Source organism: Haliotis cracherodii, unplaced genomic scaffold (assembly GCF_022045235.1).
Source record: "Haliotis cracherodii isolate W230 unplaced genomic scaffold, xgHalCrac1.p SCAF_39, whole genome shotgun sequence".
Taxonomy (NCBI): Eukaryota; Metazoa; Mollusca; class Gastropoda; order Lepetellida; family Haliotidae; genus Haliotis; species Haliotis cracherodii.
In genome coordinates, this window is record NW_027266296.1 from 445,160 (window position 1) to 472,797 (window position 27,638).

The following is a 27,638-nucleotide window of genomic DNA, read 5'->3' on the forward strand; positions in this document are numbered from 1 at the left end:
ATGTTAAATGTTGATGTGATGTTAAATGTTGATGGTGACATTCTGATGTTAAATGTTGATGGTGATACTAAATGTTGATGGTGACATTAGCAATGGTTATGAAAATACTGTTTTCAAATACTTCCTTGAAATGGATTGTTGAATGAGTTGTTGAGTGTCGACTGTATTGAAGTGCACCCTTCCCTTGCATAGCTCCCACAGCATGCACAGGATGTAGGACCTCCTGTTGTACACAGAGCATGGGAAAGTGGGCCAACAACCTGCACTGTGGTCATAGCTAACACACCTCTCCCACAAGCAGTATTGTATAAGGATGGTAGGGTAGCCTGGTGGTTAAAGCGTTCGCTCGTCACGCCGAAGACCTGGGTTCCATTCCGCACATGGGTGCATAATACAATGTGTGAAGCTCATTTCTGGTGTCCCTGGTGATATAGCTGGAATATTGCTAAAAGTGGCGTAAAACCACTCACTCACGCACTCACTCACTCACTCTTGAATAATGATTTATTATTTAGATTTGACGAGTTCCTGTTGATATTTTTCTGGTCTGGAACAATCAAGATGATGAGTGCAAATGTGAAACAAAATTATTGTGATAATTTTGAGTGAATCTTTAAGAATGCAAGGATGCATGTAAGAATGTATGACTTACATTAATCGTAATGCATAATCATGCACACTTGTACTACAATCAGAACAAGTGATTCAAAGTCTTATATCAAGATATAAAAGACACATCAACTGTAGGGCAAAGAAAGCAGACACATGTTTGATGGTGGTTAAAAGTGAAACCAACCAGAAATTGTGGTTTATTTGATACAGGTATCATAGATGTGTTTTGGACCTTAAGTTTTCAGTGTTTCAGCATTTAAACGTTTTAATACTTTTTGTTATTTTTGGGTCTTATCCAATTTTCAAGTGTAACACTTATGAATGTACGTCTTTGAGGTAGTCTGATATACAGACCATGAAACGAATATATCCAATAGAGCCCATGCGAGTCTATGATAGCTAGCAAGTCTAGATTACTGCAGATTACTGGGATCCTTTTTATTGTATTTTATTTAAATAATTTTACCATGTTTTTCTTTTAAATATTTTAATTTCAAAAACAAGAGTTTAGTCTAGTTTGAGGCTGATGTCATTATATTTATGTGATCCAAAAACAATCATATTTATGGATTTTCATTTGGGATGATTTTTATTTGAATCGCCTAGACTTGATTATTTATTAGCCCCCTAGATATAGCTGGACAATTGGTGACTGCAGCTAAAGGTAGTTCACAGTTTGATGAGATGGTAATGTGACTGTTAACAGTCTAGCGCCGCATAAGGCAGTATGTGTTGTATACTCCCCAGTGAGTTGAGAATGAAATTTGAATGCACACTGATCCATTGACTGGAGTATTAATGTACCACTTTGAGCATGCTTTAGGGTGTGGATTTGATGCATTATTTATTTATTTGTTTGTTTGTTTGTTTGTTTGTTTGTTTGTTTGTTTGTTTGTTTGTTTGTTTGTTTGTTTCGTTCGTTCGTTCGTTCGTTCGTTCGTTTATTTTATTTTATTTTATTTTATTTTATTTTATATTTATTTTATTTTATTTTATTTTATTTTATTTTATTTTTATTTAAATCAAGATACATTCATGCAAAGATTAGTAGTTATGTAAAATAAGTTTGAATATTTTACCTCGACTAGTTGATAGGGTTTGAATGACTTCTAGTCCGTTTAGAATATAATGAGGACTATTGGTTGTGGTGATGGTTGTTCAATATGTTGTGACACAATGCCTCCAATGGGCTGGCGGGTCCATGGTGATGTATCCTTCCTATATATATGTGATCGTGACTGGTCAGGAAGCAGAGTTCACCATGCTGTAAACATGCTAAATACTGACTACAGAGTGCCTGCTGGACTGAACATCTGTTAATAGGAGGTCAGATTGTCAATTAACAATTATAATAATGTTGATTACGAGCACAAACACAACTAATGCAAAATATATCCATAGCTTGTGGTTAAGGTGTCGGGCTGTTTTTTCTGGTGTCTCCTGCTGTGATATTGCTAGGATATTGCTGAAAGTAGTGTCAAAACTCACTCACTCACTCACTCACTCACTCACTCACTCACTCTGGTAATGTGTAACCGAGATGTAAACACAACCAAAGACATCCTTATTGTAGTGAGGTTTGTGCTTGTACTACTTCGGATAAATTGCCGATTTAATGGTGCTAGCCCACTGAGATGCTGAGAGCCGTAGTTTAACTGGATAGCATGCTCTGACACATTATGCCGTCACTCCCAAGCTGACCAGTCCTTGCTCTGTCCCCTTAATGATGAGCGCCAGGCAGGTTAACAACAAGTACCATCTTTTGTGTGACAGGTCCAGTGATCAAACCACTCACCCCCCGCTCTCAAAGCAGATGCTCTATCCACTTCACCACAGAGGCGATCTTACGGATCAGACCAGGGGGCATGGGCGGCCCAGTCATCTAAGGCGCCGCAAACTTGTTGTGCAGAGTTCTGTCCCTTGGGCATGCCAAAAACTTTTCCCACATTAAGCTGACTCGTCATAATAAAACACTGGACAGTAGCTCAGTGACTTACTATGAAACACACTATGCCATAGTTCTCTGTGCAGTTTTAGATGCAGACAGCAACCCATGCTTGCCGTAAAAGGCGACTATGCTTGTCTTAAAAGGCGACTAATGGGATTGGGTGGTCAGTCTCGCTGACGTGGTTGATACATGTCATCGTTCCCAACTGCGTGGATCGATGCTCATGATGTCAATCACTGGATTGTCTGGTCCAGACTCGATTATTTTACAGACTGCCGTCATATAGCTGGAATATTGCTGAGTGTGGCATTCAGCAACAAACAAACAAACAAACAAACAAAACAAACAAAGATGCAGACACATATGCAGAAACATCTTTTTCCGAGGCAAGGGAGTCGACTGACTGCAAAGGTCCAGTTTCCGCCCTTGCCTAACTAGGCTGGAATTTCTGGGCTTGATCGAAGTGCTGCCAGTGGCTATTATGAGTAATGTCCCACCTACTGACCAATCAGATTACACTTCTCATATCACTTGCATTTGCTTCAAACAAAATGGTGGCTCCCAGTTAAGATAATCTGATCAATAATCAAGATCTATATTGTAATAAAATGGGTCTTACTTCACAAAGTGCATCAAATCATGTGAGCACCTTGATTAAAAACATGAAAAGATTAGGAAAATATCTATTGAAGCCAAGATGGGGGTACATGTACATGCTTTGCAAATCCTGCAATCAATAGAAATCTGCACGGTAGTTTACGATCCGATGTTGATTTCATAACGCGATTTTGATTGGACTATGCATAGACTGGCTGGTCCAGCCAAAATATAACTCCATAATTCCAGCCTAATTCGGCAAGGGTGGAAACTGGACTTTTATGGTCAGTTAACTCCCTTGCCTCAGGAAGATAGCAGAAACACTGAAAATCTATGTATTGTTGCAAGGGGTCCATGCAGATGAAGTTGCTACTGGTAGATAAGACAAGAACAATGGGATGACATCACAAGGGTTATTTATATGATTAACTGGAAATTTCGTTTGTTTACGTGAACTTAAAAGAATAACGTATACATCCTATGAGGAATAACCACATCAACATGATCAAGGACACTTTTGATGTGAAACCAAATAGGTCATATTCATAATTCTTGATGTGTTTACAAATGACAAAGGGGGTCATCATGGGCGTCTTTTTCAATGTTTCCTCATCAAGTTGTTTTTTACGTGCTATGTACAATGACAAGCTGTCAATAAGTTTCAGTCGTAAAGGGAAATATTTAATAGTATCAGATGGTCAACTTTTAGATTGTTTCTTCCTGTTGCTCCAGCTAAGTAGCTGCAGAGTGAGTGCAAGGGAGTGTGTGTTAGTGTGGTTTGAGAGCCACTGAATTAAGATGGAAGGCCAAGAAGAAGAAGTTGTTGTCGTGCGAAGATCTTCCGAGTTTAAGAAAAACAGGCGATCTTCTGAAATGAAGGAGAAATCGGAGAAAAGTGTGCGTTTTGCCCCGGATACTAAGCTTCGAATTTCCTCTGATCTGGATGTAAAAGAGTCCTCAGAGGAAAGTGATACAGTGTCCTCGTTTAGGAAAATTCGTGGACAAGACTCGGAAAAAGAGTTGAGTATCTTGTTGAGTATTTAGCAGATATGTAGAATCGATGAAGGTATAAAGTGGTATTCACTGGTCAGCAGGCAGTGTCATAGACCCTAGCTGGAAGCTCTGATCAGGTCAAGCTAATACCTAAACTCACCAGAGCGAAATGTGAAACTTCCAGTCTTGTGTTTGAGCTAACACATTACTGTATTTTGTTATTGGTAGTCATGAAATAGTTCTGGATGGACTGTATTTGTGAGTGAGTGAGTGAGTTTGGTTTTACGCCGCTTTTAGCAATATTCAAGCAATATCATGGTGGGGGACACCAGAAATGGGCTTCACACATTGTACCCATGTCGGATTCGAACCCGGGTCTTCGGCGTGACGAACCACTATGCTACCCGCCCGCCCCCTGTATTTGTGAGGTAATACTTAGGATAAATGATTGTTGGCATGTACGATGAATATCAAGATGAGTGATTGTCAGTGCCAGTCTTTATTGTAAGCTCAACTCTATTTGACTATTGGTTCAGGGGTTTAGCAAGAACCCCGCCCAGAGACCGATATTTGGACCCAAGTCTGCAGCAATTGTTCGTAAAAATTCCTCAATGGGAATTATGAAGTTCCTATTTCAAGTTATTGCTTGATCAAGGAGACATGTATTTCACAGATAATGGAACCAGTTAACAGGAAGTGGCTAAATGTTACATTATTGTATTGAATGCGATGTTAAGCAAGCTCTGAAAATATGAACTTTAACCCCCAAAATAACACTTTTTTAGATAAATTTCCTTGCAAGGGCAGTTTGGACTGCTAGGTAAGCCCCTGTGGTTGGACTTGAGCTAAAGTTTGTGCCATTGAAATGGCCTGAAGTGGGATTTATTTTTGACATTTTGAATCCGGTTAGTTCATCGTCCATTTTGCAGCTTACAGGAAGGAAATAAAGACTTCAAAATATTGTTCTGATTCCTAAACAAAAAAGATGTTTGATACTGAATAATGAAACAGGTCTCTACTGGTGAGGGTAGTTGGAACACACTGGTGCAACTTAATACATTAGGGTCGTACAGTAGGATAGGGCTTCTTTGTGACGAGTTGACAGGATGTCTTTCAGTTTGTGTGTGGACAGTCAGTCCCATAATGATATGTAGTTATGGTAATGAGACCATGTCATTAATAAGTTACAGCGTTTGTAAGTTGGGCATCATGCAGGCTTGATGAGAGAAGACTTCATTAGGACTGTCACTGTTGTTGTATGTTTTTTAATGCCGCACTCAGCAATATTCCAGATATATGACAGCAGTCTGTAAATAAATGAGTCTGGACCAGACAACCCGTGATTGAAATGATGAGCATTGATCCTGACAATTGGATTAGTTGACATGCATCAACCAAGTCAGCGAGCCGACAACCCGATCCTGTGTCATTCTTTACGACAAGCATAGTCGCTTTTACGGCAAGCATGGGTTGCTGAAGACCTATACTACCCCGGATCTTCACAGGTCGACTGTCACTGTTGAATTGTGGAGTAATTTGGTCGTACCGGGGTATTCTTTTCCCATTTCTGCCATTTTTAGGGTCATCTAAGTCGTTGAGATTCTTCTTGAGAGTTGCATCCCTTAGGCATGCTACGCATTAGGGATTGTTGGTTCTCATCCCAGATTCACCCTGATTAGGTTTCTAGGTTTGTCAGCACCAGACCAATACTCATGGGTTTCACCAAAGAGGTAAACAATGTGGTAAGACCTGCATCGCTGTGGGCTTTCCTCTCACATCTCTTTTGCTGCATTTATTTATTTAATCTGTAAATGATAAAAATGAACAATAATGGGTAATGATAATGAATATTTTCGGGGATATTTTCTTTAAATGTGTCTGGTATAGAAACATATTTCATTATCCCCAACTTTCTTTGTTCAGTATATGTCCATTAAATTTGCGCTAAATCCAGTGAGCGTTCTTATTCAGGGTAGGGGTATCAGGAACTTTGTGGTTCACTGTGAACACACTTCTCTACCAACAAGCACTTGACACAAACTGACTCAAAGTCTGGTTCAAGAGAAGTATGTTTCAAAAAGATGGGTTTTCTGTTGAGATTTGAAATGTATGAGTGACGGAACTGTTGATGCTGGCGAAGGTATTCTGGCAACTTCTGTTACACAGAAGGAACGAGCTCCATGCATCCTCTGTATTTCCAGGGCTTGCATTTCAGTAAACCTACGCTAACCCCTGGATCCATTCCTGTGCTTCTTGCGATCGCAAATTACCCTTCCTTGATTTTCATTAATATTTTACTGACCAATCAAACGTTGCCATCAGGGAAAGGGTAAAGGGACTTGTATTACCTACAAACCAAAGCCACTGACATCCTTTCCATCTAAAAGATTATTATGGGCTTTCTTTAACATGTCAGTTAGTTTTTCAATGTTGAATTTCTCTCAAACTCGATCATTATCAATGTGACTGGCCGCCATATTGACAACCAAACATTGAGGCTGGTTAATTACTCGCATTCTGATTGGTAACATAGCCAATCAAATTGGCAAATGGAAATCAAGGGCAGGTAATTTGCGTTTGCAAGAACCAGGGGAAGGGGCCAAGGAGTTATTGTAGGTTTACTGAAATGCAAACCCTGGAGATACGGTGCATGGTTTCCATGTTGAAATGCACAAACTATCCTGTGAGTTAGATTGGGGACATGTACCTAGGTCATTGTGCTCTAAAGCAACTTGTTAGTCATGGTCGATGCAGCAAGGAGGTCAAAGATCACATTATTACTGGACTTTGATTCCAATGGAGTACATGCAGCCATCCATGTGCTGCTAGAAGGCTCAATCTCCACCATCGTGGCACTGCTTGCTACCAGAGAACTGTGTATTTCTGTAAAATACACAACCTAAATCACCATAATTAATTTTGAGACGCTTGCATACTTAGGTATGAAGACATTTGATAACCCACCAGTATAAAAACGCGTAATTATTCAATGTAGCCTTTTCAGCTTGTGTAGATGTATTTCTTTATAGGTCTTTTCTTACTGTTGTTGGTTTGTTGTTTAACGCCGCACTCAGCAATATTTCAGCTATATGACGGCGGTCTGTAAATAATCAAGTCTGGACCAGACAATCCAGTGATTAATATCATGAGCGTCGATCCATGCAATTGGGATCAATGACGTGCATCAACCAAGTCAGTGAGCCTGACCACCCGATCCCGTTAGTCGCCTCTTACGACAAGCATAGTCGCCTTTTACGGCAAGCATGGGTTGCTGAAGACCTATTCTATCCCGGAATCTTCACGGGTCCTTTTCTTACTGAGTTATTGTAGGCATCACAATGTACACATGAACTCACCTGCAGTGAGCAATGCACAGATGTGCTACGTCTTACTTACTGTATTTTGTTTTGTTTGTTCTATAACGCCGCACTAAGCAATATTCCAGTCTTTTAATAATCAAGTCTGGACCAGACAGTCTAGTGATTGACATCATGAGCATCGATCCACGCAATTGGGATACAAAGACATGCATCAACCAAGTCAGTGAGCCTGACCACCCGATCCCGTTAGTCGCCTCTTACGACAAGCATAGTCGCCTTTTACGGCAAGCATGGGTTGCTGAAGACCTATTCTATCCCGGAATCTTCACGGGTCCTTTTCTTACTGAGTTATTGTAGGCATCACAATGTACACATGAACTCACCTGCAGTGAGCAATGCACAGATGTGCTACGTCTTGCTTACTGTATTTTGTTTTGTTTGTTGTTTAACACCGCACTAAGCAATATTCCAGTCTTTTAATAATCAAGTCTGGACCAGACAGTCTAGTGATTGACATCATGAGCATCGATCCACGCAATTGGGATACAATGACATGCATCAACCAAGTCAGCGAGCCTGACCACCTGATCCCGTTAGTCGCCTCTTACGACAAGCATAGTCGCCTCTTACAGCAAGCATGGGTTGCTGAAGACCTATTCTACCCTGGGTCTTGCTTACTATAAGACATGTATCACTGTTATGAGTTTATGCAACATGCGCCACACTTGGGGCAGCACATGAACACATTAGAGACTACATGAAACAGCATTGAAGCGGAATTATTTGATAAAATGTCTACTCATCGGTTTTCAAAACCCAAAAGACTGAACACAAGAGAGTAAGAGTATATTGAATACCCAAGAAAACTATCAATACCCACTGTGGATGATAACATGCGAGTGAATATTCAATGGCTCAAAAAATGATCTGGAGCTCTGATGCTGCATCAAACCAGTCTGGTCCTATTTAGTTTACTTCAATGATTTTGAATGGATTTAAAATAGAGAAGCCTTTCAGCCCTTCTCAAATTAGTGTCATTTTTTCAGCCCTGTCAATCTCGTGACAATGCACCTAGGCCACATTAAATTAATTATTAGCATTTCATCCAAACTTTTAGATAACTCAGGAAAAGCTATTGAATTTATATTTTATCTTTTTTAAACAGTCTACTTCATAGCCTTGCTGCGTTTGTTTGTTTGTTTCTTGATTTTCTGGTCCAGACTTGATTATTTACAGCCCGCCGTCATATAGCTGGAATATTGCTGAGTGCGGCGGTAAAGAATATGAAACTGAAACCTTATAATAAGAAAGTCATGATGAGCCGACAGTAAGCACCACTCTTTTATAGGGACAATTTGTTCTTATTTATTGCTTATTCTAAGAATTGTGATTTAAATTAACTGTCATTTCCTACGAAACTTATACAAGTCTGTGTGTACTTCCTGAAGTAAGGAGGAAGGGAACGCAGTGATTTTCTTCTACATGTGGACACAATACATGGTATCGAAAGCTTCTTTATAAGTGAGTCAGGCAGGAATGAAAATGTGATGATAAATTTGTCGTGGCCTCGTATGACCTTTGTCAGTTGTACCTTAAACTTACACGACAAGAGTTCTTTCCGTGAGGAGATTGTAGATGTATGACTATCGTAGCTACCTTTGTTCATTATAGATTTATTGTAATCTTGATGGCTTCCACGAAACTGCCTCTGTGCTAAAACTGTCGTAAATGACACACTTTGACATTGATTTAAAGGGACACACAAGGATGACTGTGTGAATTTGGTGGGGGGCATTCTTTTAAATATTAACTTTCAGGGTGGGTGCAGGTCTACTTGACTGTCCATGCATCCAGGAGGTGTATTTCAAAGCAGAGGTATTTGGGGTGTCGTGGGATTTCTCTCCCTCCGCCCTTCTTCCTCCATTGGGTATACACCCCTGATAAACCCAGGAAGCAGTCCTGTGTCAGTGTATCTGTATGATATTTCATAACAGGGAATGTTGATCTGCTTCATCTGATTAAGAGACTTGTAGTAGTTTCATTTAACCAGGAACATTCACAAAATCAGGAAGAGAATTTGCTTAACTTGACGTCAAGTTGTTCATTTGTTTTCAGACCACTGAAGATGGCGACCGGCAGCCCCAACTACAAGATCATTTTGTGTGGGGAGTATGGGGTCGGCAAGAGTTCTATCTTCAGACGATTCCGCAATAATACCTACATTGAAGAAACGGGGAAGAAATCTACCATTGGATTGGACCAGAGCACGCAGGTGTTTGAAGTCAAGGGTTCCGATGTAAAGGTAGAAATTCCAAACATTCACATGCTTCAGGACCATCACTCACTTTCTTTGGGCTTGAGGGGCGGTCGGGTAGCCTAGGGGTTAAAGCGTTTGCTCTTCACGCCGAAGACCCGGGTTCGATTCACAACATGGGTACAATGTGTAAAGCCCATTTCTGGTGTCCCCCGCCGTGATATTGCTGGAATATTGCTAAAAGAGACGTAAAACAATACTCACTCACTCACTCACTCACTCACTCACTCACTCACTCACTGCTTCAAAACATTTAAGATGATAATTAATGTAAAGATTTTAAACAGGATCAGGCCACTCATTACTCAGTCATCTCTGGTGCAGAAATCGGTGGAATAATGATAATAAGAACTAATTCTGATGTTTACAATAAGGGCTTCCAGTCTTATGACCCACACATCAAGGTGTCGACCCCATGAAAGGGCGAGGTCCACACCTTGAGAGCACTATGAGAAGAACTTTTAAGAGTCTTATTAGTTGGGCAATTATAGAAGCTTAAGTATATATCGTTTCTTCAACTACAGAACCTTTTTAACAGAACAGTACATATTGGGAAGTTATCTACATAGCTCATTTGTCGGCTGTCTACATAGATGAGTACTGACAAGTTTGAATCTGATGGGGCAACAAATATTTACTGTATTCGACATAATAAGCGCCCAGGTTGCTCTCAAAATTAGAAATAGGGGGCTCTTATTAGAATATTATTTTGGTGAAAAACAACAGGGTTAAAAGATCGTAAATTTCGTGGTTTATGCTGACAGCCTGAAATGTTAATATACGACAGATGTATTTTTCCAGAATCTAATTTCCCACAATTAAGGATGCATATAACACATGTATTATACACGAATAAATAAGTCTTGTGTACATTGATCAATCAGAAGGGGTGCTAATTGGGATTGTTCACTAGCCAATATATTAGCCAATATATTAGCCAATATCGCCGTGGGCGCTTATTAGATCAGGGTGCTTATTACGTCGAATACGGTATTACATATTATTAGTTGGACATTTAATGAAGAAACCTCATTCTTGTGTTCTTGATTAGTTAGGCAATTATAGAACCTGTAGTAAATCCTGTTTCTTCAACTACGGAACCTTTTCCTCAATGTTGAGGAAGTGAATAAAGTGTTTCAAAGGTTTTTTTTCTTACATCGATGTTGTAAGGCATATTAAGATTTTGAAATTATATTAGCATCTCAGGATACATGACCAAATAGAAAAACTAGGAAATAAATTGGTTTTAAGTTTGGAAATTGGTAAGAATGTAATGACTTGAAACGAAGGAGCTGTTTGTTTTGAAAGTGATATAAGCCAAACGTCACTATATATCCACTCCTCAAAACAAGTTAGGGCTGGGACGGGTAACTCGGGTACCCGGGTCGGGTGGGTACTGAGTAGGACCTGGGTTCCCACAGGAATACCCGGACCCGTGGTTAGTCACATGATATATTGTTTCATGACAAAAATTCACTATATAACTACATGGTTACACGACAATTTAAAGTCTCTAATGTTCGCATTTCTTCATGACTATGAACACGTTCTTTCTGACTTATATATGTTTGAACAAAGCTAAAACTTCAGTCAACTTCATTGTATGCATGACCACATTGTTTCATATGTGTATCTAAAAACATTCTGCCAGGGCTACAATTCCACACAATTGGGATCGATGACATGCATCAACCAAGTCAGTGAGCCTGACCACCCGATCCCATTAGTCACCTCTTGCAACAAGCACAGTCTCCTTTTACGGCAAGCATGGGTTGCTGAAGACCTATTCTACCCCGGATTTCATGGGTCTCTGAGACCAGTGCCACACTGATATGCCATGTGACCAGATGACTGAAATATAGTGTTTAAATCAGAATCTGACCCAACTCACTCAGTCACTTAGTGATAGTTTTGGATAAAGTAAGGACCACCCGATTCTTTCATATTACTATTGTCATGCCACGACAGTTAAATCTATGATACGTCCCTTGGGCACGCCAGAAACCTATGATTGTTTGGTTCGAGTCCCAGTTCACCCCAATTATGTTTCTAGGTTTGTCAGCACCATACCCGTGCTCGTGGGTTTCACCGAAGTGGTAAACGTCTGAGACGTGCATCACTTCAGGCTTTCCTCCCATATTAAGCTGACACGCCGTGATATGACGGCTTTAACCCCAACTCATTCACTCACTCACTAAAACTATGATAATATTAAAGAATTGGGTGGTCCCTTAAACTTTTTAAGTAGTATATCAAGGACAGATAAAATAAAATATGTAATAGTGTGTAGCTAGTGTATAATTAAGCAGATTTTGTTGATGGTCGAAGGTAATTAATTCAAGTTATTTTGAAAGGCTGATGTACTGTGTGCCTTCTGTGAAGGGGAGGTTATCTGATAAAGATAACATGCATTTATTTTTGTTATCAACACAGACTTTTCGTCAGGTTAGAAATAGATTTCAGAAAATGTTCCTTGATGAAAAGGACATGTTATCTCATCCTCATGGTCTGGTGGTAAAGGTGTACATTGATAATGTATGCTGTGGGTGCAAAGATAGGCCAGGAGTATCACTAATGACTTTTTGTGATGAACTTAATCAGGGCTCTGGAGTGAGAAAGCGTTATCCTCGTTGGAATTAATTATCATCAAAATGTTTCAAAGATATCACATAGGTTTAGGCTCACAGAGGCCAGGGTAAAACACGTGGCCTCTTTCAGTAGTTGAAATAATCCTGAAATGCTGACTAGCGATAATGCATGGAGCCTGAATATCTCCTAGCCTTTGGGAAACTGAAATACAAATATTTTACACAAAAAAACGTAAACTATCTTATCATAGCACCATGTCAGAATGACAAGATCTGATTGGTCCACATGTTCTTGATAAAATACAATGTGAACCGCCTTGGAGCACGAGCAATACAGGTTGCATGTGGATTTCTGAGAGGAAAAATAAATCCTTTGCACTCCGCTTTAACGCAAAAAGCTGTACGCTTTTTCCCCGAGTCAAAGAAAGTCACATGACATAGCACAAGTTAACCTCAGCTCACACAAACAGCTCTTTTCTATCAGTTTTGAATTTGTGTTTATTCTTTTACAATGTCACATTAAAACATGTCTGCAAGATAAATATGTTGTAGCAGGATCACAAGGGGTACATGGGGTTTTTACGCGTCCCTCGTTAGGTTTTATACTACTCGCCTCCGGCTACATAACGCGGGACACATAAAAAAAACAACATGTACCCCTCGTGATCCTGCTACAACTTATGATATTAACATTTAATAAAAAGGAGCCCAGAGACTTTATTCATTTCCCTGAAACTGCAGTAATCTAGACTTGCCAACTATTCAATCAATCTTTATTTCGTACTGGGGCGGTCGGGTAGCCTAGTGGTTAAAGCGTTCGCTCGTCACGCCGAAGACCTGGGTTCGATTCCCGACATGGGTACAATGTGTGAAGCCCATTTTCCGGTGTCCCCCGCAGTGATATTGCTGGAATATTGCTAAAAGCGGCGTAAAACCCCACTCTCTCACTCACTCACTCACTTTATTTCGTACTCAAGAGGCCACCGGCCTTTAGTACATAATACAATTCAACATAATTAATCATTACAATAGAACGTCAAATTGAAATAAATTATCTCCCACATAAATATGCTCATTTTATTCTGGCATAGATAGTATTTAATTAACAGTTAACGATTTCATTTCTATGGGCAAAGGCATGGTAAATAAACTTTGATAAATTCTTTACAACCTCTGTTCTCTCACATTTTATTAAACTCATAAATTTCCATATGTTTGGTTCACTGTAATAGTATTTTGGTAAGTATTTTATACTTAGTTTTAAATATAATTGACATCTGATAAGGAAGTGATACTTGTCTTCTATTTCATTTAAGTTACACATGTTACATTTTCTATAATAGACTTGCTTGGGCTGTACTGGCTATGACAGAATATGGGGATACCTGAACACTCCAGTGCAATTCACAGATAATGTGATTATCCCTCCGTATCTAGAAGGATCTTGTTGTGTAATATAGTGTAAGCTCGTTCCTCCTTCACAAGAAGGATCAGGTTGGGTTCGAACCTGGATGGGACTCAACCCAAAAAGTACAAGAATCTGTAGTTTACTGAGAAAGTGTTGTACTAAAATATAACATTTGTTATAGAAGGATCTTGTTTTGTAAAATAACTGTAAGCTGGTCAGTAAAATGTTTGTGTGTTCATCCCTGCTCTTTCGTTATCATCCTGCACCATTACGCGGAATATCTGAATAATGTTCTAGTAAAAACAAGTATGATAAAAGCAGGCACATCCAGTTAGCTTTATTCTACATTTGTAATCAATGACTATGTGTAAGTCTACATTAATTATTAAGTGTCTTTCATAGCATGGGCAATTGCAGTAAGTCATTGATGTATGTACTGGGGCTAGAACGAGAACTAATTTACTACCCAGGTAACTGATCCCCTATTACCTGACCCAACCCAGGTACCTGCTGTAGGTCTCAAGAGTTGTCTGATTGTGAATTGTTTTACCTAAACCCTGGCAAAAACTGTTTAAAGACACATATAAAATGATCTGATCATGCATACCCAGAAGTTGACTAAAGCTCTTTCTTTACAAATTTGTAAACCAAGGGCGTGGAGTCATCCCACAGATGACATCCTTACCTAATCAGCTTGCTGACGGGGTTAACCTCTTTGGTCATGTGGACAAGGCGTCCGACCTCGGATCAGAAGGTCTGTGGTTTGAATCCCATCACAGGACTCAGAAATTTTATGGCCGCTACACAAACATTTTGTTAAAACTCTTGACTGGGAACAGATATATTCAAAGCAGTAACATTAGTTGTAACTATTACAGCATGAATTCAAAAATGTTCATTAAACTAGGGTATTTTTACCAACATTTTCTGACTTGGGGTCGAATATCAGCCTCTGAGCAGGTCCAGATGAACCCCAGCAGAAATAGTTCTAGAATGGAAGACAAATGTATCTACAGAATGTATACAAGAACCAACTGAGGAACTTTTGTTTTGGAAAAACATTTCTGTTCATGTGGCTGACAATGACTAAATACCATGCATCTGCCATTAACCTAAGCCCCAAAGGAAACAGGTGCAAGGTATTTGGTGTTGAAAGATCCCTGAAAACATGCTAGAAACACCAAGAAAGATCTCTCTAAAACAAGGTGATGAACTTTCAATTACCACCAAGGTGTTTCACTCTGTTGGCAGCCATTTTGTTTTCCACATGTGCAGACTTAAGCCTCAAACACCTGTTCTTGAAAACAAATTCCCTTTACAATGGATTATTTTTCTTTTAGAAGTTCAAAAGTTAACAGGGAGGTATAACTGCATGTGTATGCTCATATAACTAGCTGAAATAGCTGGAATGATTGTCGCCATTCTGGGTGTGACCTTTCGAATGGCACGAACAATAACAATGGAAGGATGCTCTGAGAGGCCTGAGCTCCAGTGAGTGGTTTAGCTGTCACTGTATCATTGAGACTGTCATAGGCTTCTGAACATGTCTGGTTATGATTGATGGGAATATGGGCAGTTTGTCACAGCTAATATTTATAAAGCTGATTAGGTAAATGTATACCACTAAATTGAAATATGAAGGGCAAAGTTTAGTTGGCATTTGAAAGGTCAGATTCATTATTTGAACACTTGTAAATTATCAAAGCTTTTAATTGTGATACCCATGTGTGTAGGTTTCACCAAAGTGGTAAATGTCTCAGACCTGCATCACTTTGGGCTTTCCTTCCACATTAAGCTGACACGCTGTGATATAACTGGAATACTGTTCAAAGCAGTGTTAAACCAAACTCTCTCACTCACTTTAATTGCGAACCAATTTTGTAACATGCTAAGCCTGGTTAATCTGTTCAAATTCTTTTCAACAAATATCTAACTTATTTTAATTGTACAGTCTACAGATTTCAACCAGTTAGTATGTTTACTGTTATGAACTTAAATGTTTAACTTTATCATTTCTAAGCGTGATAATATATTATAATTACCTTGTATCTTAAATGGTGAAAATGGACAACAGGACTCTGATAGCCAGACACCATGCTTCAAAGTCCTGCCAAGATCATTGGCTTGCATAGGTCAAAATCAAAATATACATAGTTTTGTACATCAATATTTGTTGTGTTTTTTTTATAAACTTGTTTGGGTCAGTTTTATTAGACATTAATATTAATTCCGTTTTCAGTGCTGGCTGGGTGTTAGCAGTTATATGTTCATCTTTGTATTTACTTCGAGCTATTTTATTGGCATGATGGCACTCAAGGCCGGGGCGGTGGGGTAGCCTTGTGGTTTATGCGTTCGCTCGTCAAACCGAAGACCTGGGTTCGATTCCCACATGGGTACAATGTGTGAAGCCCATATCTTGTGTCCACCACTGTGATACTTCAGGAATATTGCTAAAAGCAGAGTAAAACCATACTTACTCACTCACTCACTCACTCAAGGCCAGTCACCCATGAAGATCTGTGTTAGACTTAGTTTTCAGCATTGACCTATGCTTGCTGTAAGAGGTGACTAATGGGATCGGGTAGTTCGACTCACTGACTTGGTTGATGCATGTCATCGAATCCCAACTGGGTAGATCGATGCTCATGATGTCAGTCACTGAATTGTCTGACCCAGACTCATATTTACAGACTCCCATCAAATAGTTGCAATATTGCTGAGTGTGGTGTTTGACATCAAACACAAAACTTTGGGCTCAGTTGCTCGAATCTGTAAACAAAAAATGCAATGTTTCGCTCAACTTCTTCAAAATGAAAAAATTAACAGAATTGTGGAATACTGCTTGCCCAGTAAATAATGTGTAACAATAATTTGCCAGCTTTCTCTTGAGTATCATATTACAACTTCCTGGTCCATGAAATAGGCCTGTTTAAGTAAAATAAGCATGCAGCATTATCAACAAAATTACTCAACCTGTCAATGAACAGATTCATTAATCACTTAAACATGTTTTTATTTCAATTTTTATGTGTTTTGAAAATTATCAGGAGCGTTTCTTTAGTTATAAAACAACATTTTCAGACATGATGTCTGACACATTGGAGATACTGTATTTTTCTATTTCAACACTTCTGATAATGTGACTCACCACACAAGTTTCATATGTCCTTACTGAGTGAAGGAGTTTGGAGAGCCAGTTGCTGTTTGCAGGGTTTCATCAGAAGGAAAATATATTTGACTGAAGTTTAGCAGCTTTGATGGGAAGAAAATGGTTAAAGGATATACGTATGGGCGGCCATTCGGTCAAAAAATACAAAGTTTAAAAAAAGGACAAAAATATGCACATTAAGGTCAAATATTACGTAAAAAGATCTAAATGTTACTACTAAAGGTCAAAATACAATTAAATAGTCAAATGTTACGAAAAGACATCATAAGAAAAGAAAGAACAATGTGTAAGAAAGAACGTTTTCAATAAAGAACGTCAGTGAGTTCGAAAGGACGTTTTCAATAAAACGTTTTGACCGAATGGCCGCCCATATATACGCTTCAACATTCATTTATTAAAGAATGACAATAGAATTTTTGGTTGCATGATTTGTGAATGTTAGACTTAAACTTCCATGTAATTAATGCTGAGTATGTCTGCCTGTAATACCTCTGTCTGGCTGTGTATCCATTCCCCAGGCTGACTCGAGGTCAAGGAAACTTATGTCATGGCCTGTTTTTTCGGCATGCATCGTCTATTGTAAGCATCTTCTCGTCAGGAACCAATAAAACTGAAGCTTCACAAACTTGTTCCAACCAATGATGACACCCCAATTTGTTCACGAGGTTCAGTTCCTATTTTCAATATGGCTGCCATGGCAGACATCTCGAAAAACATCCTAATGGCCATGACTCAGCCAGTTTTCAAAATGGAATAAATTTGGTACATGTGTAGTAAGTGGTGTCTCAACATGTGTTCTGTTTGGCCTGTAAATGTCAAGAAGTCGGGCTTGAGTCTTGCCACTGTAGCAGCCGTAAAATTTCAGAGTCCTGTGATGGGATTCGAACCACGGACCTTCTGATCTGAGGTCAGATGCCACGTCCAAATGATCAAAGGGGTTAACCCCAAGGATAGGATTTCATCTGTGGGATAACTCCACGCCCTGCTACATACGTCCCCGTCAACAGAAGGCACGTCCCGTGCCTCATAGTAGAGTACTGAGGCTTATTTTGCTCAAATTTAATATGAACATGCTCAGCCCAACGTTGGGCGCCAATGTAGAGGCCATAAAATCTCCGAGTCCCGGTGATGGGATTCGAACCACGAACATTCTGATCAGAGGTCAGACGCCTTGTCCACATGACCAAAGAGGTTAACCCGGTCAGCAAGTTCACAAGGTAAGGATGTCATCTGCGGGATGACACCATGCCCTGCTACACCACCAACACTTGACAAAGAGGACACAGTTGAATCTGTTTGCAGTAGTTCTGAATGTTTCAGTTTCAGGTACTTACTCATTGTACATGCTGTCCCACCCTTAAAAGAGAGTCAAATGGTGCAAATTGTGCATTTAGTATTTGTTTTATCTACTGAGAGTTCAAGAATTGCCACACAGAGAAGCAGTAGCTGTCCACCATAGCTAGTAAGAAAGGGAGATAATTTAACTGAACAAGGGAGATAACTCTTTGAGCACTCAAGTAATATTACTGCTCAAGTAGTTGTCTCATACATGTAACCATTTCAGCCCAGGTTTCATTGTACCCTTGGTGGAAATCGAACCCAGACATTCGGCATGACAAGCGATTGCATGAACCACTAGGCTACCACATTATTTCTTTTATCAATGGTTCGTCAGGTGTATCGTAGCTTTGTAACTACTAATGTATACCTACATCTAGTCTGTCAAACAGACCTTGAAACAAATATATCCAATAAAGCCCATGCAAGTCTATAATGTTTGGCAAGTCTAGATTACTGCATTATCAGGATGAAGAAAGTCTCTGGGCTCCTTTTTATTTTATTTTATGACCATAATTTAACAATGATTTTTTGTTGTAAAATATGTTTATTTCAGAGAATAGATGTTAGTCTAACCTACATAAATAAAGTCTTGACATCAATCTTGATTTCTGTGTCTTGAACTAAACAAAAATGCACTTCTTGTTCAAATATTTAAGTGACAAACTAATTTAATAGAATATATATGCATCTATGACCCTGTGAAGATAGGGGTTAGAATTCAACTCTTCAGCAACCTGTTAGAATTCAGGTCTTCAGCAACCCATGCTTGTCTAAAGAGGCAACAGGTAGTCGTGCTTGCTGTCTTGGCAGATGCATGCCAAAGTTGCATAGATGGATGCTCATGATGTCAATCACTGGTTTGTCTGGTCCAGACACAATTATTTAGTCTGCCGTCATATAGCTGGAATATTGCTGGGTGTGGCGTTAAACAACAAACAAACAATCTGGGAAGGGATCTGGGAGGAATATGCATTTAGGCTATTTCAGATGTGTTAGTGTATCGTTTCCATATTTTGCTATTCCTTCCGTGCAGTATAGAAACACAACAAGGACATATTAAAAAATTTAAACTTTAGATCAATAACACACAGCCAAAATTGCTTTAATATATGTTAATTTACAATATACCTTTTGCAAAGAATTATATTCATGAATAAGGAATTAGAAAGCTTTGATTAATAATACTTTGGTTTTCAGCACCATACACATGTGGGTTTCACTTGAAACAAGCTATGATGGCAAAAGAGTCTGTGTTATTCATTATAATATGATGCAGATATACTCTTGATTGTTAGATGGTGTGTTACAGTAAACTATGGTTATACCGAACACGCTTATAACGAACTGACGGATATAACAAACCTACTTTTTTGGTCCCGACTATTTACTGTAGTTATGCTGTGTATATGCTTTTAACGAACTACGGTTATAACAAACTAAAATTAGTAGTCCCTTTGAGTTCGTTATAACCGTACTTTACTGTATTTGGTAAACATTTTCGATTTTTTTGTTCCAGCTGACCTTATGGGACACGGGTGGCATGGAGAGGATGAGCTTCATCGGGTCGAGCTACTATCGAGGGGCACAGGCAGCCTTGTTGTGCTACAATGTGAATAACAAAGACACCTTCACCATCCTTTCCCAGTACATCCTTGACATTGTCATGAATGCTGAAGGTGCCAAGATATTCCTCTGCGGAAACATGGCCGATTCCAATGGAGACAGTGAAACTGTCACGGAGAGCGACTTTGATGCTTTCATGAGTGAGTGTGGGGACGTTTTGTCTGCCGTGTACCAAGTTTCTTGTAAAGACAATGTTGGCATCCAGGAAATGTTCACCGATATGGCGAAAATATTACATGAGGAGGCGATGAGCAAAATGACAATTCGGCGAGACTACATACGGCCAGGGGAAACTCCCGATAATTTGAATGGGAAGAAAAAGTGTTGTTGATGATGAGTGCATGAGTGTATATATGGTCTGTATGTGATATTATCTCTTGATGTTGCAATAACCAGCCCTATTGGTGATGTGGTTCTTCATAATGGTTGGATGGGTAGGTATATCCATGATCTTGGGCAATGTGATATTGTCTGCAATGAAGACTGGTGGTACTGTGTATGGTCTTCGGATGGATGCTATTGGATGTTCCACAAGATGTTGGTCTTCTGATTGATCCTATTGGATGTTCTACAAGATGTTGGTCTTCTGATTGATCCTGTTGGATGCTCTACAAGATGTTGGTCTTCTGATGGATGCTATTGAATGTTCTTCAATTGGATGTTCATCATGGTGACTGCATATGGAGGTGTTCATGTGGTGTTCTTCTGTGGGTGCTTTTCATGTCATCCCATCAAGCTGATGTAGTGATTCAAGTGAACAGACTTTGTGGTGTTACAAATTTTCTCTGAGGATGTGATGTAACAATTCATCCACGTTTTGGTAAAATATTACCTTCTGTGCCATCATGTACCTATTCAGAGCTCCAGATATGCTCTGTAGTTGAGTAAACTATGTAAAATAGATCACCATTACCCAATTAAGTTTGAATTGTTTGTGAACAAATACCCCTGAAAGATATAACTGGAATACTGTTAAAAGCGCTGTCAAACCCAACTCACACACACACACACACGCACTCGGGTATAGCATGCAGTAAGGCATAGGTCCCAAATTTATATACATATTAAATAAACTCAAATTTTACACTGACACAATGTTATTTCCCCATCGCAAATAACATTACCAGCTGATAACTGGCACACAACAGCGGAAATACCAATCAACAAATTGGAACAGAAGTCCACAATGTACCTACATTTCTTTACAGGTCCTTGTTCACTGATCGAATGCAGGCATCCCCCACACATGAACTCCACTGCAGTGAATAATGCTTGAAAGAGAGCTATGTCTCACCGCACAATTAGGACAGCACACGAACAAACACAAGGGGTGGTCAGGTAGCCTAGGAGTTACAGCGTTCGCTCGTCACGCTGAAAACCAGGTTCGATTCCTGACATGGGTACAATGTGTGAAGCCCATTTCTGGTGTCCCCTGCCGTGATATTGCTGGAATATTGCTAAAAGCGGCGTAAAACCATACTCACTCACTCCCTTGCGAGTAAACACTCAGTGGTTCAAAACCATATCTGGAGCCCTGTGTATTGTATCATGAGGTGATGTATAGATACTAGATTATATATACGTATATATATAAGGACCACTTGTATGCTATGAAAATGAATTGTAAAATACTATTTCCCTTCTTAATCTTTCGTATATCTCTCCTATTCATTATTTCTTTTAACTGAAATGTGGTTTGGTCCCTTCGATGCTGAATATGTCATACATCGTATTGTGTATCACACTATGACTGTATCAGAGTGATAGGTCTATTGTGACAGTATCGTTACAGCCCTGTTGAGGATATATACGTTCATGTTGAATGTTTTGTTGTACGTTGTGTACATGGTTTTCATGTCTTCCGTAATCTCCACCAAATATTTCTTGTCTACCAAGACTTTTATCTCAAGTGTTATTTCCGCAAGCTACAGAGTGGTTTTAAGGCTAAGGTCTTTTCCTTCCCGTTTTTGTTGGTTAGGAGACATTTCACCCCAAAATCTATTTTGACAGGACAAGGCAAGGTACATGGATGCGATTGGAGTTACTGCCCCTTAGTGTCAACACTGCATTGTCATGTAAATCATTGCAGAAGCAATTTCCTCTGTAAAGTAGCGAGTTATGAACACTTTTTCATCTCTTTACTGCATTTCAAAATTCTAGGAATATATTTTTTATTCTTTTACAAAAAGTATTGGGGACGGCAGTGTTAAAATTTCCTCAGTATTTTGGGTCAGATAATCCATAAACCAAATTTGTGAAAAAGCTTAATGGTCTAAGGCCCCATATTTGGGAGAGTCGTGTCCCTTGGGAGCCTAATTCGCCTGCATGTCTGTTTGAATCTTAGATTATGACCAATTAACAAAATGGGAGTGGCTATCTTCAACCTGAACCACTGCCTTCTTCTATTTTCTAGTGTATAATACCTCCATTCTGTGTTGATCAATACTCTGGACACATTCTGCATGATTGATTCAGTTTGAGTCTGATTCAGAACATGATACGCTAGAAACAGCCATCCAATCAATGCACCCCATAAGCTATCTGTACAAAGTTGCTGAGCACACAGATGGAGACGGTGATGCCAGCCGTGGTCCAAGGTTTTATCCAAAAAAAATAAGATATGATTCCCTGGATAATCAAGGGTGTGCATTTCTCAATCTCATTAAAATGAGATCTTAGTTTTCAGACATCCCATTACGGGTCACGTCAGAATGACCTCTCGCGAACTTTGAAATGACTGACAAGAAATTGACATTAGCCAATCCGGAGGCAGCTTTCTCGAGCTTTACGACACTAGTTTCAAACTGGCGATAAAAAGAACATTCTGGAATGGCTTACATACCTAGATTGTATGGATAAAATCATAAAGCCCGTAATTGTCGTTTGGAATACTCTCTGTTAAATATTTCGAGGCTGCGTGATCAGAAAACACATTCCGTCTGTCACTTTCATGATCTGGTAAGCGACGCTCTGATTGGTTGGATGAAAGGTCGTTCTGACGTGACCCGTCCTGGGATGTCCTCAGATCTTTGTTTAGCAATAGGGAGAACTAAGATCTGATTTTAATGAGATTGGGTATTTCTATGCACAATATAAACAGCCCACCATGATGAATCTGAAATACTGTTACAAGTAGCTGTGACCTCCCTCACTGAAAACTAGTAGCATTTGTTTGCAATGTAGTAGACATCAAATTTTGTTTGTTCGAGTTACACATTGGAGACAGTTGCTGAGAATATTTGTTTGTTTTTACATAGTTTTGTAAGAATGGACAGCTGAAATAATGAATGTGCAGCTGAGATGCAAGTAACATTTGATTTATCATCACAGATGCATTATTCTGTGGTAGCATTCTGGATCAGAATAGGTGTGTGGCAACCTATGCTAGTCAGAATAGGTGCGTGGCAACCTATGCTAGTCGTAAGTGGCGACCAAACAGATCGGTTGGTCAGGCTTATTGACTTGCTTGAAAGTGTGTCATCGTACCCATGTGTGGATCTTTGTTCACAATTTCAATACCTGGATTGTCTGGTTCAGACTTTATTATTTACAGGCCACTGTCATATAGCTGAAATATTGCTGTGTGAAGCGTGAAGCAACAAATAGGTGCATTATAACAAGAATGGATCAGTTGCCATGCGATGTTATTTTAGTTGGTCATATTTATGAAGGATATCCTGTTGAAATAAAGGGTAATGCCTATTTATCACTCCTTGATAATCTGTGGAGTTTTCATTCAAACTTAAAATCAGATCTATTTTTCCGATCCTCAATAAAGGATCTGATAGAGCCTCCATTGGATGAAGTTGGAAGTCTACCTTCGGTGAACTTGGACCGGCCAATCACATTGGAGGCTGCATGCTGTTTTAGCCAATCAGATGACAGCTTTTTCAAACTATTTGGCTTCATTGGAAAAATGGCTGACTTGAGTTCTATATGCATGGTATCGTAGAAATGAAACCACTGCATAGAGAAGTCCTAATGTTGTTGATTGAAAGACAAGGTTTCAAATTACAGAGTGTAAAATAGAGTATAATCACAGCGTCCATTTTGCCTTTTTACTTTCACTTGTGAGATACAGAAGTCAGATAAACCTATGCTACTCCAAATAATTAAAAATATATTTAAGCCAATCAAGGATTTTGAAACCTCCATGCTGATTAGAAAGTTCATCAAACACAACTACCTTTGTAGACAAATATATTTTGTGAGTACCCAGTGGACTGTGGCTGGTCAAAGAATGGTTGTTAATACCGTAAGCCACCACTGTGTGACATCAGAGACCATATGATAGAGGTCTCTGGTGACATACAGCTGTTTACAGAAGGTGTACCAACCTTGTGCCTTGTACAACCTCTGCAGCACAATGGCGGTACACCTTGTGTTGCAGAGTGATGTCCCTTTGTTACACGTCTGGAACTGGGCTGTAAGGTGTGATTTGTCATAAAGCAAGCTGTAATTACAGAAACTAAGAATAAGAATGATAATTCATTCAAAAATTATTTTTAAATCTAAATCTTTCCCTGTTAATAGTTTTATATATCTTATATCAAAGAAAAGACCTCTGTGCATGCTAGAATTGATATACTACTCAACTTTTGATAGTGATACTGATGTTGTTTTACTCTAACTTTGAGTACTATATATGAATTAATTTTACAAATTTAACACTAAATACAAAAGATTTATTTTAAAATAAATTTTGAATCTTATTTATTGTAAGCGCCTAACAAACGTAGATTTCTACAAATGTCTGAATCATTGAGAATAAGGGATCGTCAATCAGAAACGTGTTCTGAAAAGTTTCCACACTTGTTGAGGTGGCATGTACACCAGGATATATACAGCATTTATTTCTTCCAGTGATTTTTTAAAATGCAAATCATACCAGCAGCCAGCCACATGATCTGTTGAGCAATATCATAATCAAGCGGGGCGCATGGGTGGCCCAGTCGTCTAAGGCGCCGCGATTCACTGTGCAGAGTTGCGTCCCCTGGGCCCGCCAGAAACCTATGATTGTGGGTTCGAATCCTGGTTTGCCCCGATTATGTTTCTAGGTTTGTCAGCACCATACCCGTGCTTGTGGGTTTTACCGAAGTGGTAAGTGTCTGAGACCTGCATCACTTCGGGCTTTCCTCCCACATTAAGCTGACATGCCGTGATATAACTGGAATACTTTTAAAAGCGATGTTTAACACAACTCACTCACTCAATCATAATCAAGCAATGCAGATGTTAAAGTGAAAAAACCAATTGTTTAATTTGGCTTGTATTTTGACTTTCTTCAGTCTCGCAGCTAATTTTATTTATTTCCATGCCAATTTGTTTTATGTGAAAGTTAAGAATACGTTAAGTTCATCTATGCGGGTGCCGATTTATGACAAACTCTCATTCAGAAAAGTTGTTGATTTCAAGCTATGAGTGGGAGTAATTATGTGCTAAGATAGTGTTATGTTCATGAAATTGTGTGATCAGTGTTCACAAGAAAATATCCCCAAAATCATGATCCCTAACTTCTTTTGTTCAGTATAGTATGGAAACATAATGGGTAATAGAGGATGGCTGGTGAGAGGAGGCACAATCTTCAAGGACCATTTGTACAATGTATTTATTCCAAGTCTTGTTCTGTCCATGTATACTGGCAGCATGACCAGAAACGTGCAAACACTCTGTGAGTGTGTATACCCCAAGATTGCAGGAATTGAAATGATCTTATGCGTCAATGAATGTATGGAAATAATCGTATATATATTAGATGATTATATTTTATTATCATACTTTTTTGTTGTAAAACATTAATTTGTATTACAGATATGTATGTATTTTAAAAGAAACTTTTGTTTACTGTAATGCATGGGGGTCATTTCCACAAAGAGATCTTAGCGCTAAGATAATTGTATTTCATGCATTAACATCAGCCTAGAACAGTCGTAGCTAATTGGGCCTTTACACAGGATGGCAAACATTGTGTCTCCCATGTGCAACCATGAAATTTGCCAGGTCGTCATTGGAGGCTCTACGTAGGCAGAATGGTTGCCTAGGTTGTTTCAAGGTGGTACACGGGAGGTTCAGACATCGCGATGGACGCCATGGTCACCGTATATTTTTGAACATGTTCAAAACAGTTGCACAAAGGTCGCCGAGGAGGTTGGTTGCTCAAAGGAGGCAGAAGGGAGGCACAAGCATTGCCGTTGTTGCAGAATGACAGCAGAGTGGTCGCCCAATGATCGCCAGGTAGAAGATGCTTTCTGCTGCAAATGTATTCCGTTATTCTTGTTGATGCTTCTGCCTCCCGTTTGCCTCCTTTGGGCCACCAACAGCATGCATTGAACGATGACTGTGGCGACTGCCGTGCCACCATTCGGCGACCACGGCAACCCTTGAGACACCATGGCAATGCTTCTGCCTCCTTTGAGCTACCTGCAATGCCTACTCAGCCTGCCTATATTTAGATGGCTTGTACCTGAAGTGTTTCATTGTGGTTGCAGACGCTGAACAACTCGAGCAGTTACTGCTGAACAACTGCTGGAGCAGTTACACAAAAACATGATTTTCTGGGTTTAGGCAACCATTGAGCGTCCTGGCCTGTTTTTGAACGCTCAAAGGTGGCACAAAGGTTGCAGCCTTGTGTAACAGGGGCTTAAGATAATCGTAATTCCCATACACCAACATTAACCTGCAACAGTCGTAGCTAAGATGATCGTAAGTCTCATACACCAACATTAACCTGCAACAGTCGTAGCTAAGATGATCGTAAGTCTCATACGCCAACATTAACCTGCAACAGTCGTAGCTAAGATGATTGTAAGTCTTATACACCAACATTAACCTGCAACAGTCGTTGCTAAGATGATCGTAATTCTCATACACCAACATTAACCTGCAACAGTCGTAGCTAAGATGATCGTAAGTCTCATACGCCAACATTAACCTGCAACAGTCGTAGCTAAGATAATCGTAATTCCCATACACCAACATTAACCTGCAACAGTCGTAGCTAAGATGATCGTAAGTCTCATACACCAACATTAACCTGCAACAGTCGTAGCTAAGATGATCGTAAGTCTCATACGCCAACATTAACCTGCAACAGTCGTAGCTAAGATGATTGTAAGTCTTATACACCAACATTAACCTGCAACAGTCGTTGCGAAGATGATCATAATTCTCATACACCAACATTAACCTGCAACAGTCGTAGTTAAGATGATCGTAAGTCTCATACGCCAACATTAACCTGCAACAGTCGTAGCTAAGATGATTGTAAGTCTTATACACCAACATTAACCTGCAACAGTCGTAGCTAAGATGATTGTAAGTCTTATACACCAACATTAACCTGCAACAGTCGTAGCCAAGATGATCGTAATTCTCATACACCAACATTAACCTGCAACAGTCGTAGCTAAGATGATCGTAAGTCTCATACACCAACATTAACCTGCAACAGTCGTAGCTAAGATGATCGTAAGTCTCATACACCAACATTAACCTGCAACAGTCGTAGCTAAGATGATCGTAATTCTCATACACCAACATTAACCTGCAACAGTCGTAGCTAAGATGATCATAAGTCTCATACACCAACATTAACCTGCAACAGTCGTAGCTAAGATGATCGTAATTCTCATACACCAACATTAACCTGCAACAGTCGTAGCTAAGATGATCATAAGTCTCATACACCAACATTAACCTGCAACAGTCGTAGCTAAGATGATCGTA

At 39.4% G+C, this 27,638-nt stretch overlaps 1 protein-coding gene across 4 annotated transcripts in view; it reads left to right on the forward strand.

Moving 5' to 3' along the window:
• Positions 1 to 20,868, forward strand: part of LOC139478110 (uncharacterized) — a 72,530-nt gene extending 51,662 nt beyond the window's left edge. For 3 of the 4 annotated variants that reach the window (XM_071260425.1, XM_071260426.1, XM_071260424.1), the window contains exons 2-3: positions 9,586 to 9,772; positions 19,807 to 20,868. In XM_071260425.1, the coding sequence (XP_071116526.1) occupies positions 9,586 to 9,772; positions 19,807 to 20,244 (625 nt within the window). In that variant the 3' untranslated portion in view covers positions 20,245 to 20,868. Of the gene's footprint in view, positions 1 to 3,930; positions 4,177 to 9,585; positions 9,773 to 19,806 lie in introns of those variants that run through there. The other variant, XM_071260423.1, reaches the window with a different exon arrangement.
• The last annotated feature ends 6,770 nt before the right edge of the window (positions 20,869 to 27,638 follow it).